Below are 17,508 nucleotides of genomic sequence, written 5' to 3'. Positions count from 1 at the left end.
TTCCCTTCACATATAATACTGTTCATTACATTCTTTTGCATGGAGAGTTAAGTAGAAGACCACAGGTAATATTTTTAAACGTACTCTTTTGAAGCAGTATACTCAACAAATAATAGCAAAAACAATCTATGGGGGTCCTTCTGTGACCCAGGCAACAGTTGTAGTTGTACTTCACAGGCATTTTGTGAGTTTCAGGATCACTTATATGACGTAAAGGCTTGTCATACTTCTCAGCACCTGCCCTGTCTCTCCAGTTGCGAGCGGTCACTCCAGACAAACTGGCTCACCAGCAGCACCAGCAGTACCGCCAGGCCAAGTAAGGCTGAATCATGTGCTCAGGTAGGACGAGGTTCACCGCTGGAAACTGCCTGCTGAAGCAGCAGGAGGAGCTTGGAGAGAGTTTCGGTATCTCGCCCCTATAGAAAAGCTTATCTGTGATTACACTGATTGTCTGGTGTGGCAAAATGCTTGGCTGTGAATGTTCCCAGATAAATGTATTCTGCATTGCCTCAGAAATTATGGTTGATAGTCATTCAGAGGAATTCGATCATCCTGTGAGAGAGTCATTGACAGGTTTTTCACCAAAAAGAGATAATTTTTCAGGAAAAAAAATGGGAGGCCAGAAGGGGAAGTTTCATTGTAACCCTGAAAAGAAGAAACAGGACAGTTTTTCTTTGGCCAGCTGACATGTCTGGGGATTTCTGAGTGAGGAACCTGCTCCTCCTTGTTCAAGAAAATAGGGATTTGTGAATGTTTTTTACAAATAAATTCACCCCAAGTATACACCAGATATGTCACTCCTTTTCACTTGCAAATAGTCCACACGGTACAATGGGCGAACAGTAGAAACTCTTCAGGTGCAAAATGGTGGTGAATTAATGGGAAAAATCTATAGTTTTGGAATTTCTGTGTTCTTGGGAACAAATGTGGCATGTATAAATACTGAGGTACATTAAAAGCCTGTCTTAAAAATCTTCATCTTTCAGCCTGGAAGCCTGGCTCACATATCAGAAGATGAAGAAGGATGCCCTCAGCTTCTACAGGAGCAGAAGCGCCCAGTCTCACCAGGCTGGATGACAGTGCTTGCTTCATGCCAGGGAAAGGCCACCATCCCTCCACAGCACACAAGGAGACTTGCACAGCACGTACAGTACAGCGCAGGTCTCATGCTCCTGAAACTGGCCACGTGCTACACAGTCTTCATGTACAGCTAAGTCCCATCACCGCGCAGCCCTTGAGAAAGAGAGAAGTGAAGGGCTCACAGCAGCACAGCGAGCAGGGAGACAAACAGCGGGAACAGGACTTACCCAGGGCTGGGGAGCAATGTGGCAAACATGCAGCAGAATCAACTAGTGGACTGAGAAGCAGCAAAGAAAGTAAGTTAGTCCAACAGGCTAGCTCAGCTTAAATTTGGCCTTGCTATTCAGCAAGGCAGAAAAAATCTTAAATCAGGCATGAAAGTTACTGCAGAAAGGAAGAAAGCAAACAGCTGGCCTAGCATGTGCCTCCCCAGAGCAAAATAATGTAATTTTTACTGATAAGGATATACTTTGAAGAATTGGGTACTGTTAAACCAGAAAGGTCAATACAATTTTCCAAGGTAGCTGGGTAGCAGGATCTCTGGTAAAGAAGACAGATAGGAATAGGCAGGATAAAGCATCTTAGAGGACTGCATAGGCTGCATAAACCCGAGAAAAGGTATACCGGTTAATACAGAACCTTTACTGGGAATGCTTCAACGCTTCAGTTCCAAACAAAGGTAAAATAAAAGGAGAAACAGATGAAGGTAGAAACTAGCAAGAACACACAAAAACACAGAGCAGAGGGTTAGTGTAGAAATGGTTCCTAGTTTGATACATTTGTTGGCAACTCCATTTGGCTTTCTAACAAAGTAATTTTCAGATTGTGAGGACTTTGCAGGTACATGCAGAAAACACTGTGATTAGTACCACATTCCCCTCCAGCTGAGCACATCATTTTACATTTTAGTGTCCCAATAGAGAAGTACTAACAGCCATTGTAACTGAGTGCAAACGCTTCCTTTAAAGCCAAATAAAGCTTTTTACCTCCATACTGTGTAATGTCAGAAAAAGATGTGAAACAACCCATCACTGGGTTCTATTATTATAGAAAATAATAACTTAGAAATTAATGAAATACTTGTTTTAAGGAAAGATAGACAGAATCTTCTCATGTAGAGGTAAATGAGGGAAACATTTTTTTACAGATAATATCTAAATGAGCCAGCAGTGTCTAAACCCAGCTTTAAACAGCTGTTCATCTGTTCAGATGAGTGACTTATGCTGCCACATTAAATTCTACATTTCACTTATTTCTGCTCTGCAGATTAGAAAATAATGCTGTTACAGAATTTAAGCACAGAAAGGATAGTTATGTTTTTTAATATATATCCTATATCAGCTAAACATTGCCTCACGTATAATACAGTTTAAGTAGCCTTTTACTTAGTTTCTCCTGTACAGATCCAGGCAGATGGATTTTTCTGAAAACACCTTCTAAAATGGCTCGCAGCCTTGATTTAAAAATACCAGGAGTTGAAAAGCAAGAAATCCAGCAGATTTTCATGCTTCTGGAGAAGAAATTTTCAAATTGATCTTCTGTTAGGATTTCTCTCCTGATAAAGTTCTTACTTCAGCCACTCAATAGGTAGAGCCACAAGCACCAAATTTGATACTCTGAAACATTTACATGAACTTAGATGAAGGATCCTTCTGACATTTCCTATTTTGAGAGAAGTAATATTCCTCCTTCCTTTCCCACGGGCTTAATATAATTGTGTTGAACAGGCACAGAAGACAGACCAGGTAGCACTCTTCCAATGCCTACTTCTAAGAACTCTGTTGTCAACTCTCCATCTATTGCTTCTATGAACAGGCTTTAGAAATACGGTGAAAGTAAAATATATGGTATTAATCTTTAAAGGCAAGAACATTTTGACATTGAAGTCCTTCAAGTATTCTGAAAAAGGCACAGAGAATTTCAGTATGTACTAAGATGTACTATTTAATATATCTATGTAAAGAAGGCAAAAATACACGCAAGTATTTCCTATATGGTCACCGGCAATTAAAAGATATGTTTGAATTAGAAAATATGTGATTTTATCTGCTCTTTACACCTGTAGTAACAAATAAATCTATTTACACATTAACACAAACCTGCCAAATAATCACAGTACAAACTGTGCTGCTAATGAAACACTTATCATTTAATGTACTGTCAGTAGATCTGAAGTTCGGAAGTTACACAGTTCGCAGGAGCACAAAACGCCTGGTTGTACCTGGTTGTACCTCTGGGGCTGTCTAGTCTGACCTCCCACTCGTATCAGGACTGTTGCCAACACTGGATGTCGTCAGCTGCAGCTCTGCCTAGCTGAACCACAGAAATCTCTAAAGATGAAAACTGCACAGCCTCGCTGGGTAACCTGCTCCAGTGCTGCGCTACCCTCTGGGTGAAATTTTTCCTGATGTCCAGCTTGAACCTCCCAAATTGCAATTTCTGGCCACTGCCCTGTATTATATCATCTGCCATTATCAAGACTTTGGATTCTTTATACAGTTCTGTACTTCTCTTAGATCACCCTTCTCCACCACACTAAACCTTGGTGTTTATTAAAGGAACTAGACTCTATGATACTTCCTTAATACTAAACTGAAGAGCTGTGCACCTTCCTTACTACCAAAGAGTGTTTCTGAAGTCCCTTGGACTTTGCCACTGAAGTAACTGGAAAACTATCAATGCTGCCTTTGTCAGAGAATCACTTCGTTCTCTTAAGAAAGAGGTTTCATCAAAAGGTGTGTTACAACAGACATCTAACCTAGGACTTCTGAGTCACTCCCCTCGCTAAGAAGAAAAGGAGTCTGGCTAGGTTACATGCATAAAACTGAGAGGTGTGAGTATGCCACCACTCCAAGGCACCCATAAAAAGTAAGATAGCTTGCTAACCGTTGAACTGAAAAATACCACAAGGATTTGAATAATGCAGTTCCACGGCTTACTACTGAAAATTAAAACACATAAGAATTGCCATGACTGGAAAGTATTCCCTTCTTCATTCCTTCACCCCTGTGATCACGTCTGCAATCCTGTCTAGATTATTAAGGGGAAAAAATTAATGAGATGAGTCTTCCAAAGATTACTTTAAATCACTCTAAACACTACTTGGCTGGCTTTGATTTCTCAAAGCAATTAAAAATACTATATAAATATAGTTCAATAGTTAAATGTCCTACCAAGAGGTGAAAGCAGAATATGCATTTGTATTAAATTAAATCATTATGCATCAAAGGGATTACACTATTAAAGCAAAACACTAATGTTGGCATTCACTCTATGAGCTGTGTGATTTTTTCTGTGATATTCTTTTTGCTATGTTGCTACATTTAAGCATAAGAGAGTTAAATAATTATCTTTTGGATTTTTTCCATCTTCTTCTAATGGTAGAGTACAATGAATATAAAATACCAAGCATTTTGTTTCAGAAAAGTGAAGGAGTATAGTGTTCCTGTATTGGCGTAATAAAAAACCTGAAAGTACCTCTATGATATATCTCAACAACTGGATAAATTAATGGAGGAGAACAGTTCAGCCAAACTGAATTTCAATGTCAGACCATTAATTCATTGATGAATTGATGGTCCTACTGAAACAGTGGCAATCAAAACCTTGCTTAAAAAAGGTATTTCTAACTGCACAGTGAACCAAAATTTATTTTTCTTCTTCTCCTTAAACATTTTAAAAGTCAGTCATTGTTTGGTGGGTAACATCCAAACTGCTGAAAACTAAAGAAAGTATTTAAGGGTTTCAGAAGGAAGAACTAATCATTTGTCCATCAACTAAATATTATTCAGGCATTTCACAGTACACTTTCCTGAAACCGGGAGTATAGGGTCAGCTTTAGTGAGTCAGACCAAAGGCCTGTCTAGCTCAGGATACACTCCAACTCAGGGTCCAACAGTGGTCTGTAACAGATGCAGTGGAAAGGAAAAAAAAATCATGGCATGCAGAATATGATTCTACTCTTCTATTCTTTCCCACTTGTGTTGAAGCAGCTCCTGAGCTACTTTGTAGCTTCTGTTCAGTAGCTCCTGAGTCAAAGCCTGAATACAGGACATAGTTTTAAATAACAGCCGATAGACCAAGCCTCTATTTGCAAGTTTGTCCTCCACAACATCCTGTCATAGGAAGTTCCACAATTTAATTTTGTGCCATGTGAGAGTGTATTACTTTGATAGTTTTCCATCTGCTGCCTGCTATTTTTACTGAGTACCTTCATTCTCATAATGTGAAGAAAAGTGAATAATTTTTTTCTATTTACCTCTTTCTAATTGTTCATGACTACCTTACTAGCCATCCTTACTCTAGCTGAAGGCTCCTTGCCTCTCTCGCACACCTCACCCAGAATTCACTCCATAGCTGATGGTACCCTCACTGATTTTCTCTATACTTTTATAGTATTTTTCTTTGGTATCTTTTAGTATCTTCAGCATCTTTACTTTCTGAGATCCAACAAGAATATATGTTTTCCGTGACAGTCACACCTTCCTATAGCATTCTTTCAAGCTTGGGGATAGCCAGCAAAATCTCCAACACATAACAAGTTAAAACATGTAACAAGGTATATGAAGTTGCCGTAGATTTCTTTTTTGCTGATGTTTAAAGGCACTGCAGAGTTCTCATGCCTTCATGTGACCGAGCAGTAGCCCTCAGTGGGGATTTTGCAGGCAGTTCCCAAGCTCACACAGACAGGCATGTAGCAACTCAGACTGAAGATGAAAGCAGGAGGAAGTTACACAGTCCTTTTCAAGACAGTGGCCACTTTTTCTGTTTTCTGATGTATAGCAACTATGGATTCCTGTCTTGTCAGTATTCGCTGACAATGAGTAACCTATCCTGCTCTTGTTTTGTGTGATACTGTTCTCTTAAACCTCTGTTGTGTTCTAAATCCATGTACACACACACATCCGATTTCTAGCTATAAAGCCTGTCAACCACCACTGCACAGCTTAGTTATGAGTCTTATGGCTAAAAATGAAATTTTGTTGTATTCGCATATTGTGTGTATCCAGGCTTTCCCATATAAATAAACCGCATGGGGATTATCATAGGATAATGCAGAGTAAGAAATCGTAACTAGATATGAAAACATTTCTGCAATCTGTCCTACTGTTGAATTCGAATACAAGAAAAAGAGAAGAAATTGAAATTAAGGAGAATATGGCTTTTCAAGAAAATGCTTGTTCTAGCATAGAATATGTTGTAATGCATGGAATTGTCAAAACTTACTTGTCAAAGTAAGGCTTGGAAGGAGGCAGTATCAATAAATTAGAACTCTGATGAAATGAAATGTGATGATGAAGGAAAATCAAGAGAAATACCAGAGAACCAAGTATGTTGTTTTAGGCAGATTTATGTACCAGGTTAGAGGGTATTCTGAGTATTTTCCACTTAATTTTTGAGCCATGAGCCAACAGCCAAATGCATTGTGAAAATTACAGTTCTTGTAGAGGAGAGCTCTTTTGGAAATGTATCTTTAGTTTAGTAGAAGCTTTTTATTACATTCTTGTCACAGATGCATTAACAAGTTCCAAGATCAGTAACAGGACTGTCATGCCAGTTAGAGGACTGTTTTCATTAGCATTCCTTATGATTTTTACCTGTGTTCTCCTCTTTTCTTATTACTACAACCATCTTTGCAACAGATGGACATTTTCAAATTACAATCAAAAGATTTTGATTATACCGCATGAAAAGTGAATGATCACCTGATTTACTTGGTACTAATGTGTGCAATAAATATTAATGTACCCTTTAAATAATAATAATAAAAGAAATTAAAATATAAAATAATTAAAATGTTTGTATGAGTTACTACGGGCAAAAATTTTGCATTTTCCTTTGAAAAAGCCATGCTTCAAAGTAAATACTTTTTCAGGATCCTAAAACATGCCTCTGGCAAATGGAATTCATATGCCTATATATATGCGTGTGCTGTGAACACAGAGAAGCTGTAATTTTGTTCTCTTGCTACAAGCATATACAATAGATAAATTATTATTCTTTGTCCATGTCACTATTTAAACTAAAACATTAACCTGATTTCACAATTGAAGATGAAGGTGCATGATATCTTCATTTTTCACAATATTTTCCCAAATCATAAGTTACCCTCCACTCTCCCACACCCTGGATGAAATTTTAAAATTTGAGAGCTTGATTCTATTTTTCCTTACTCTGACATAAATTAATCGCACTGAGGCCAGTGCAGTTACACAAGTGAAGTGAGAAAAGAATCAAGCATCATATGGTTTTAGTTCCTACTGATTGCAAGATTTCTTTTGATTACATTAATATTAGCATTATGACAAAGCACTGCAATCCAAAAAGCATGCAAGAGACCAAAAAAAAAATCTCAGCCTTTAATATACGTCAAAGAAAACAGATAAGCCTGTTATTAGCCACTGAAATAGACTCCTTTGGTTAAACTAGTTCCAACCTTCAACTGGTTGTTTTATCTCAAGAATGAATTTTAAATTGTGTAGCTCATTAATTTACTATAATGGGCTTGAAAAATATCCCCAAACCCCTAACTGTACAACAGGCACTGGCCAATAAAATACAACAGCTCATGACTGTATTTTACACTGATTACAGCTGTATGCTGATACGCAGCTCAGCACATATACAGTGAGTGATTTTATGATAAGCATTTATATTTCAAGATGTTCACTAAAAAGAAATGCATGTGAGATGGCTGTGTTTGGTAAACTTCCTTTATATCATTCTCAACTAAAATACTCTATCCTGTAGGAAGCTGACTGGTTATAGGAGAACAAAGTTGCTGCAGGATGTTTGCCTCCCTCTTCAGCATGTGACTGGGAAGAGGATGAGGAAAACATAAAAGATGATAGTTTCTCCCTTAGACAAGGGGTTGAGCTAGAAATAACATATATTTCTAGTTTCTTTTATATTTGACTTTCAAACATAACTTTTGTTAGTTAAAATGTGCTGTATTTTTAATACCTAAGTTAAGACCTCAGGGCCAATTATGGTTCCAGAACTAGATGTTCTTGTACTTAAACCTAATTCAGACCTAATTCAGCAAGTGCTAAGAATTGCTCAGAGTACATCTACAACAGGCTGACAACACAGTAGCCTAGCAGAGCAACAGCAGCCACATAAATCAAGGAAATGGTTTTGGTTTGCAAAACGGTGCAATTTGTATGCCTGAAATATAGGCCAAAAGATGTCTTCTGGTGTAATGTCTGGCCTCCAGTTGCTGATCCAGAAGACCTCAGGTCTCCTGTAGATCATGCCATGCCTGCCAGCATTGTGTGGATGTCCCTGGTAATCTGGGGCATCTCAAATGCTGCAGGCTTTGTTTAAGCTTCTGAATTACACCCTAGATGACAACTGATTATAATGGGGGCTTAGACACCTAACTCAGGTGAATTATGCAGATTACTTTGGATTTGATACCCAATGACCAACAGGAAAACACCAATCTGGAAGACACATAGGTTTTCTAGACATTCCTCTCTCTTTGGTGCAGCCTTCCAGTTTGCTTAAGATTTGGTCATTCCTGGTCAGCATCCAGGCTATTTTGAACCCCTGCCCTAGTTGCTTAACTCTCCCCATTCGCTTATGCAGGAAATTAATTTGGTTTGCAAACTCTGGAATCGGATGCCTAAAGGTCAAGTAAGGCAATGGTCCTCTCTGAATTTGATAAGATGCCTTGTGTTTTGCCTTAGCTATTGTTTACATCTCTCTGTTGATACCTAAGTTCCGTTTTGGCCAGTCGACCGCCAGAACACACATTCCTATCAAACTAGGTCTTCTCTTCTTTGCAAGGATTTTTTCTGAGAAAAAACATCATTACGTAAAAGCTTCTCACCACTTTATCACCCTTTTTGGGCAATTATTCTAAACCCTGTCATGCTACTGGAAAATTTCCTTAAGAATAAAAATTAGCAGACGTAATTTGCCATGTGCAGGTGTTAAAAATACACTTCATTCTGTTCTTTGGAAAAAGCATGGTTTGAGCCCAGAAATAGCCTGAAATGCTTGCCCAATTCTCTATATACTGTGTATTCCAAAGATATTACCCTGCCTTTTGTCTCCTTTTCGATCTCCTTTCCTAAACTGAGTCTAGGGAATGCTGCCTTTATCTAGGCCACCAGAGGCACAGTCCCTCTCTGTCTAGCTGGGGTATGGTAGAAGTCGTGGCTGAAAACTTGGCTGCAGTGTGGAAGACAGAGCCACACAAAACTCTATAACTAGCGTTTGTAGAGCGCTAACACTCCCAGAGGTGCTAACTCTGTATGGGCATGCTTGGGGCAGGCCTCACTGGCAAGACTGATCAGCTTGGGCTCAACATTGTACTGACATGATGGATCTGCTTCCAGTCTGGGAAGTAATCTATCTGCTGCTACCTAAAGGGTCTTTGCACCACAGTGATAACAGATGATAATAAACGTATGACAGATTCAAAGGTGACCTAAGATACGTCCTAAAGATAGCAGTTGCTTCAACTTTTTTGCAACTCATGTAATATGTTAAAAGTGATTCACCTAGAGTATGATAATATAATGCAATGTATTACAGCTTTTGGAAAGTGGTTGACTTAGTACCCCAAGACATTCTCATAGAAAATGGTACACACAATTAACGGAGTGTATGCTAAATGGATTAAGAATTCAGTCACTGGCAGATTTCAAAACACAATTATTGAAGAATGGTCATTGAATTTCTAGCATAATTCCACAGTGAACAGTAATAGATCGAACGCAATCCAATAATTTTCATCAAAACCAGAATTAAACAGCTAAGGAACTGTGTACATGTACCAAAATGGCAAAGTAGTAAAGAGTGATGACGACAACACATTCATTACAGAAATCCAAACAGCATGGGAACTTAAGCCATTCAAACCAACGGTGCTTCGTCATAGCCACATGCAAAATTATACACTAAGGAAAAAAGAGACATGCCACACAGATCAGGATGGGACACTGTATCCTGGAAAGCAAGGATTCCAGGAAGGATTTAGAGCTGGTATTGGACAAACAAGATGAACACCATTTTATAGCCCAGTGCAAGGAAATAAATGGCTAATGAAAGGGCTTTCATGAATAGTTCTGGGAGTAGTAAGTGTAGGGAGCCGAGACTATCTCTGCAGACAGCAGAGTTGAAAGAGTGGATATAGTTATAGTGTTTACAGTCCTAAAGGAATGCTCAGAAGTTGGAGAAGTGAAGAGAAGAGCTGTCGAAATTATTTAAGACCTGAAGAAAATGTTATTACTGAGAAATTCAAGGTGCTCAAACTGTTTAGCATTTGATCAGTCACTTGACTGACATATATACATTTCTTAATGGGGAGAATATATCAGGCAGAAAAAGACTCTTTAATCTAGACAAAGGCTATAAAAGGAAACAATGGCCAGACCCCAAAATCAGATAAATATAGATTAAAAATTAGGCAAAAAAAAAGTCAACAGTGCAGGTGATTAATCATGAGAACAAAGCATCTGGCAAATGATGATCCTCCACCTGTAGATTCCATTTGATCAAGACTGGAATAGATGCTTCATGCAAACAAAAATGGTGATACCCATGAGTTCACACTAGCTGATATAAACTGTACATATTATTGAAAACCAGCAGATTGGAGGTCCACTCCTTTAGGAATGGCAGCTTCTCTCACAGTGCACAGATGATATAGCATAGGCATTGCTTTTTTTTTAAAAGACGCAATAATAGTTGCCCTGACTGTGTGAGAAGAATACTGTTGATTTTTAATCCCTACTATTCCCCAAGTTCATTTTTAATTAAAAAGACAAGAATACAATGAAAGTGTTTAAATCATAACCTTGCAAAGACACTATCCAAGTCCTTGATGTTTATTCCTGTGTTCTACTTCATACACTGTGTGCTAAGGCACTACTTAAATTACAAAACTAACAAGAAAGAGATGTGCAGACCATGTCTGAGCTCATAGGTAGAATCAACACTGAGTAGAAGTTGAATCAGCCTGATCCATGCAAGCTCCCTTCCCCTCTTTACCAATCATCCAGACCACTCTAAAGCTGAGCATGTTGCATTTCTCATTGCTTATTCATCTGTATGTCGCAGCTTCCCTTGTCTCCTGAAAAGTGGAATTCCCCTAGAAGTTGGTCTGTGGACCAGTGTGGACCACCTACTTAGTTACTTTCTCTCCTCTTAGTGGCAGTTGACAAAGGAATGAGATACAGAGGCAACAGGTACTAGGAACTATAGGATTATTACAAGCTGATGTCTTAAGCCTGAGGCCTGCACGATGTAGTTATCCTCGTAGGACACTACTAAAAGTGGTAGCCTAACTGGGGACACCAGTAGAAACAGTCTGATTTTTGGAAGATTGGCAGCGCTTCCGGGATTGAGCTGGACTGCTGCTGAAGTGTCCTGTGTGCATTACGAGTCTTCAGAAGATTTTAAGATAAACCCTAATTCTCAGTGCAGTCATTGCTGAAGAGCTACCTCTCCGATTTTGGATGGGAATGGTGTGCCCAACTCTGGATAATGCGCAACAGGAAAATATTCAGTCCAAGATTTCCAAGGAATGTGGGAAAGAAGAAAGGAAGATATATGCTCACCTGAAATTTTTATTTGAGCTACTTCTCCATCTCCTCCTTCACTGTGTGCTCGGACCTCAACAACATATTCACCATCACTGGGCACTGGGACCTCTATTGTGTGCTTTCCAGTTGAAAACAACTTGCCTTCATGTTGTCCATCTGGTCTATACAGTACCTAGGAAAGTCATAGTAAGTACAGTTATTGAAATGCTATGTTTCCATGAAAACACAGTTACTTATGTACAGTGTGTAAATTAAAAAGTATTAGGTTTTCATTTACATATGAAGCCTATATATATCAAACTTAATGGCTGATACGACTTTTTCCATTTTTACATAGGGTGAATCTAGACGGGTTGTTTCCTCATTGTTTTTCTGTTATAAAATTATGCCACCTTTTGAAAAATAATTTCAACTCCTACATTCAAAATAAGTAATTAAATGTTGGAGGATAATAATGCAGGGTGGCAAAGAGCATCAAATAAAAATCTCAGAACTCAGCTGGGTCTTCTGACATAAGATTTATTACCATTTTCATAAATGAAACAATTATTAATTTTAATATTAACTCTCAATGCTGTTAAACTGTTGCAAATTTGATGGTACATGTCTTGTGGAACTTTTAGAAAATATCTCCACTCTTTCTGGAATCTGGAATCTCTGTGAAACATTTTCAGCAATTCCCAGGAAGCAGTTCAACTCCTCAAGCAAAATTTGTACGTGTAGAACATGACACTAATTCTCTTACTGCCAAGTAAGCAGCAAAGTTAAGCAGGAATTGATTTTTGAAGCTTTCTATACGGCCTATAGTTAGTATATACACTTGCTGTAGTTATACAGCCATTGCATCTAATGAGGTTAAGTGTCCCTTCCCTTCCTCTACCTTCCCAGACTTCAAAGAACTCGTGTTCCAGGAACTGTAGCTCCCATGGAGATGGGAAAGGAAAGCTGGAACAATGCATACTGGTATAAGGAAAAACTATTAAAGCATACATTTTTTTTAAGCATTATTTTTAGCCAATAGACAATAAATGTAATCATATGGGAAATTATAAATATAAATATAATCATATGGGAAATGCAGGTTATTGCAGTCACTGATCTGAAGTTTCCCATAAAATGGCTCACTGCCCAAATGAATTTCAGTGCCCCAATGCTTTCTCATCTTATCGGCTAAGCCCACTGGCTTTGCCCTACTGGATGTCTGTGATCTCTGAGCATGATACCTTCATCTTTAGCATGAACTATGTTTAAGTCTGAGTAGGTACCAAAATGCAACACTGTCTATAAAATATACCTCATGTAGCATACACAAAGATAAAAAATATTTTCATGGATCATACTTTATATCCTTCAACTGCAGACTCATTTGACATTGCCTTCACATGATCCCAGGTGATGATGTACCTTGAACCAGATCTTACAGAACTGATAATTCTTGGACGTTGGCTTGGAGCTGAAAAGCAACACATGTATAATGTGCACATAAATGAGATTTCATAAACATTCAATATCATTTTTATTAAGACATGTAAAAATGTAAAGAGAGAAATTATGGCTGATCTTTATATGATTAAAGGACAGTCTCCTTCCTAGAGTGAACTGCTACAGCTCCAGCCAGGCAATTTTGTATAGCTTGTGCAGTGGCTGCTTTGTGGATTTGCCTTTCTGTGTTGCCAGAATGGAAGTGGCCAACATTACCCTTCACTATGTTGCTGACCATGTGTGTTTGTTGGCATGCAGCTATAACTATATTCAGAACCTCCCAGAAATGTGGCTTAAGTCATATTTATTCATTGCGATTAAATATTTAATTAACCATTTAAAGGCAATTCTACAGCATTTAACTCAGTAGAAATCAGAGTACCCCCCTGCAGAAACAATTAATTAAATTTCACACAATAAGCTGATAAAAATGGACTCATTATTCAACACAAATGAACCCTGCAGGTCCAAGTTGCACAATACGCTATTTACTGACAGAAATCCTCAAGTTAGTTGTACGGATTTTTAGCCCATTAAGTGTGTTTTAAATATACAAGATGTTTTTCTTAATTGAACATTTCTCAGCTTATGTTAGTGCTAGGTATCATCATTACGTCAGGAGCTATATTCAGAAACCTATTATGGCATGTAAATTCAAGAGTATGATTCAGATCACCCAAGGCTGCCTGATCCTGGCTCCCTCTACTGTTAATGAAAAAGGCAAGTGGTCACATTTTAATAGTCAGAATATAACACTTCTTGCTATTGATTAAACAGAAAGCCAGGGTATAGCTGCCCAAGTAATAGCTGATCTGAATTGTTCATCACTTGGAATATCATTGTCCACCTGTGGGCCCCCCAGTACAAGACAGACACTGGTAATCTGGAGTGAGTTCAGCAGAGGGCCATCGACCTGGTGGGGTGCTGGAGCACTTGCCCTGTGAAGGGAGGGTGAGGGAGCTGGGCTTGTTCACCCTGGAGAAGAGACTGCTTTGGAGGGAGCCCAAGAGGCACCTTATAGGGAGGATGTTAAGAAGATGGAGCCAGGCTCTCCTCCACGGCAGGAGGATGAGTGACAAAAGGCACAAACTTAATTAAAAGAGGCTCAGACTAGATGCTAGCAAAAGCAGTCACGGAGTGGAACAGGGTTTCCGAGGGAAGGAGGTCGGGCAGTCTCTATCCCTGGAGGTTTTCAAGACCCAACTGGATCAAGACCCTGAGCAACCCGGTTTGAGCTTGTGGCTGACCCTGCTTTGAGCAGAAGGTTAGACCTTCTGAGTCCCTTCCAGCCTGAATTATCCTATGAGCCTATAATCCGTGTCTCCTTACCACCTTTTATAAGATATCCACATTGTACATGGCAACAAAAGTGAGGAAGGAGAGCCTTGGTAGAACTTTTCAGATCAAGAAACAATACAACGTAAAGGGAGAACATTGGGTACATGAATGAGAAGCCAAGTTTGAAGACATGATGGGCGCGATGCAACATGCAATAATGAAGTACATGACATCATACATAACCTAATGCTCCATTTACTTACGTGCTTTCCTGGTAATAATATCGATGGTTCTACTGGGAGGTCCATAGCCTGCACTATTGAAGGCAGAAACATCTACATGGTAGCGAGTATTAGGCTTCAGGTTTTCCAGTTTGGTTGAATATTCTTGATTGCTCACTTGTACCCGCTGTGCAGCTGCTTCTTTATCATGAGCAGCCCAGTAACGAATCTGTAAACAATCAAGTTGAATGATTAAATTTAGCATATTTAGTCAAAAAGAAAGTTTATCAAAAATTATGTACGCTGGGTATTTGTATACTATATACTCTGGGTAATATGCTCAAAGAAATCTAACAGCAACAGCATGGAATTCCTTCTACAGGCTGTGATTTTAACCAAGTTGTATATAGACATAAAGGAATAGAAAAAAATTCAGATTTTATTATGAAACCTTTTCTCACAGTGGTTTAACTTTTTCTCAGCTAAGTCATTAGAAGTCTGGGAGATGGATAATGCCTTCAGAGAATAAGACTATTTTCTTCTTGCTGTTTTGTTTAAGCATTTTACTCTGAACTTTAACATTGTTTTCCTACTCTACAGCGAAGACAAAACTCTGTTAATGTTTTCACAATATTTTGTTTAAAATGTCTTACAAATTTAATCTTTTTGTACTTCTGTCTAGGGAATGAGAAGTATTCAGTCATGTTATCTGTATGTGCAGGTCTAGATACGTGTATTTAGCCATTTTCTGAAGTTCTTTGGCTGAATTCAATCAGATTTCATAGTACAATATAACATTTGTCAAAGTAGATGAGAAAGAACCTGAAAAAGCTTAACTATGGGAAAAGCATCAATGTAAGCTTGTAGCATCTTAAAATCCAAAGTCAATTAACTGTACATAGAAATTCTGTGAGGTTTTTTTTTCCAAGAAATTGCTCCATTCTACTTTAATTCATTACCTATTACAAAGCACCGGTTTAAAAGAGAGTAATTAGATTGGATATTAGGAAAAATTTCTTCTCCGAAAGGGTTGTCAAGCATTGGAACAGGCTGCCCCGGGAAGTGATTGGGTCACCATCCCTGGAGGGATTTAAAAGACGTGTAGATGTGATGCTTAGGGACATGGTTTAGTGGTGGACTTGGCAGTGCTAGGTTAATGGTTGGACTCAATGATCTTAAAGATCTTTTCCAACCTAAACGATTCTGTGATTCTATAATTCTAATTCCTATGTAGTGATGCCATTCCATAGCTGTGTCACATACACAGGGTTCTATTCTGTGAGATGCAAATGAGAGTAAAACACTGTCAGTCTTTGGGTTTTGTCTGGTTTATAATTGTTTGCATAAGACTAAATTACTGCACTAACCTGAAAGAGTAGAAAGCCATGCCCATTACATTTTGGTTTTGAGTGTTTTTACTCTCAGCGTTTCTGCTCGGCTTCTGCCTGTCTTCATAATGATTTTTGGGTATGCTGCAGGAGGACCTTTTAAAATCTTTTTAGGAAGAGGTTAATGTTGTTGGTAATTTCAGGCTCCAGGAAAAATCTTGCTTTATAAGATTTGACTAGTGACATCAGGTATCCTGTTACTTTATCTTTTAAATAGGAACCGCTTTAGTCTTCTGTTCTGCTGACATTAATTTTCCTTGGAAACTTCATTTAAGGAATAGGTTAGAAGAGCAGATAGTTTGTCAAGCTGTTAATATCACAGTTCCCTTTACAAATTATGGGCACAACCCTTGCTTGGCAAAGCCTTATTTTCTCCTGTTCACGTTTATATCAAAATGCTTAATAAAAATATTTGGTTTGCCTCAGACCATGTACTGTGGCTGAATGAGGAGAGGTGCAGCAGAGGATTTCTCTTCACCTACTTCCAATGTCTTTGGACATGGTAACAGTCAGTGTCACTACACAGAGGTTGCTCTCATTTAAATACTAAAGTCTCTTGTCAGAGTTTGTTGCCTCAGTCTTGCCCACCAGTGTTAAAGGTTACGCATACTCTGGTTATTATAAATGTGAAAATATCATAATGCTTTTCTCATTCTTTCCTGGTGTAGAGAGAATCATATTGTATCTGCAGGCCAAACTGGCTCCCATTTTTAAATACAGCATGCATACCTGCCTTTTGGCAGGCACGAATGGGTAATTTTTAGTTATATAAATGTATGTCCTGCACAGTGTTCTGGAAGTTTAATCCACTCGCATCCTAAACATCTCTTTACTGTAATTTAGGCACTCACACTCATGAAATTCCCACTTATCAAGGAGGCTATTTTACTGAGTCAACAGCCTTTGCCCCAGAATGAGCGAGGAATGTGCACCCAATCCATCCTGCAGGTTTCTCCAGCAAGGTGGTAACCTCCACTTGACGAATGGTTTCAAACTGGCATGGATCTGAAACCATCACAGTCATTTCAGCTGAAGGTCTGATTATGATCTTCAAGTCAGATTTTTTTTTAATATGATTATAATTAACAAACTGTTGTAGATAAGCTGCTGTTGTTGAATACAACCAGCTGTATACCATAAGCTGTTAACCATAAGTGGCTGACTCAAGTGTGAGAGGGCGTGTACATCAGGAGCTAGATGACGTCATGTCTATCTCTGTGCCTAAGTTCAAACAAGTTTCTAGCCTGCAGCAAAGGGATGTCTGTGAAGTTCCAGGTGGCCAAAAGTTTCTTAGCTATGATACGACCAACGGTAGCTTTGTTGTTGATATTAACTGGCCATTGAAGACTAATTAATTCATTTTTAGTATGTTCTATTATGTTAATTAAGTACCTGCTTTACCTAAAGATGGCAAACACACTTTATGGAAAGCTCTTGTTAATCATGGGGCATATGCTGAAAGCCTTTGAATACCTCTGACTTGCAAAACTTTCTACAATCCTA

General features: G+C 38.6%; 1 protein-coding gene across 1 annotated transcript in view; it reads right to left on the bottom strand.

Moving 5' to 3' along the window:
* The window catches only part of CNTN1 (contactin 1), a 106,942-nt gene that overhangs the window by 9,135 nt on the left and 80,299 nt on the right, over positions 1 to 17,508 (bottom strand). Inside the window, 3 exon segments of the mRNA XM_009583770.1 lie at positions 11,652 to 11,808; positions 12,977 to 13,089; positions 14,660 to 14,846. Of these exon segments, the coding sequence (XP_009582065.1) occupies positions 11,652 to 11,808; positions 12,977 to 13,089; positions 14,660 to 14,846 (457 nt within the window).

Source organism: Fulmarus glacialis, unplaced genomic scaffold, assembly GCF_000690835.1.
Source record: "Fulmarus glacialis isolate BGI_N327 unplaced genomic scaffold, ASM69083v1 scaffold15008, whole genome shotgun sequence".
Classification (NCBI taxonomy): Eukaryota; Metazoa; Chordata; class Aves; order Procellariiformes; family Procellariidae; genus Fulmarus; species Fulmarus glacialis.
Note: the sequence above shows the minus strand (reverse complement) of the source record. Positions and strands in the feature narration are given on the sequence as shown.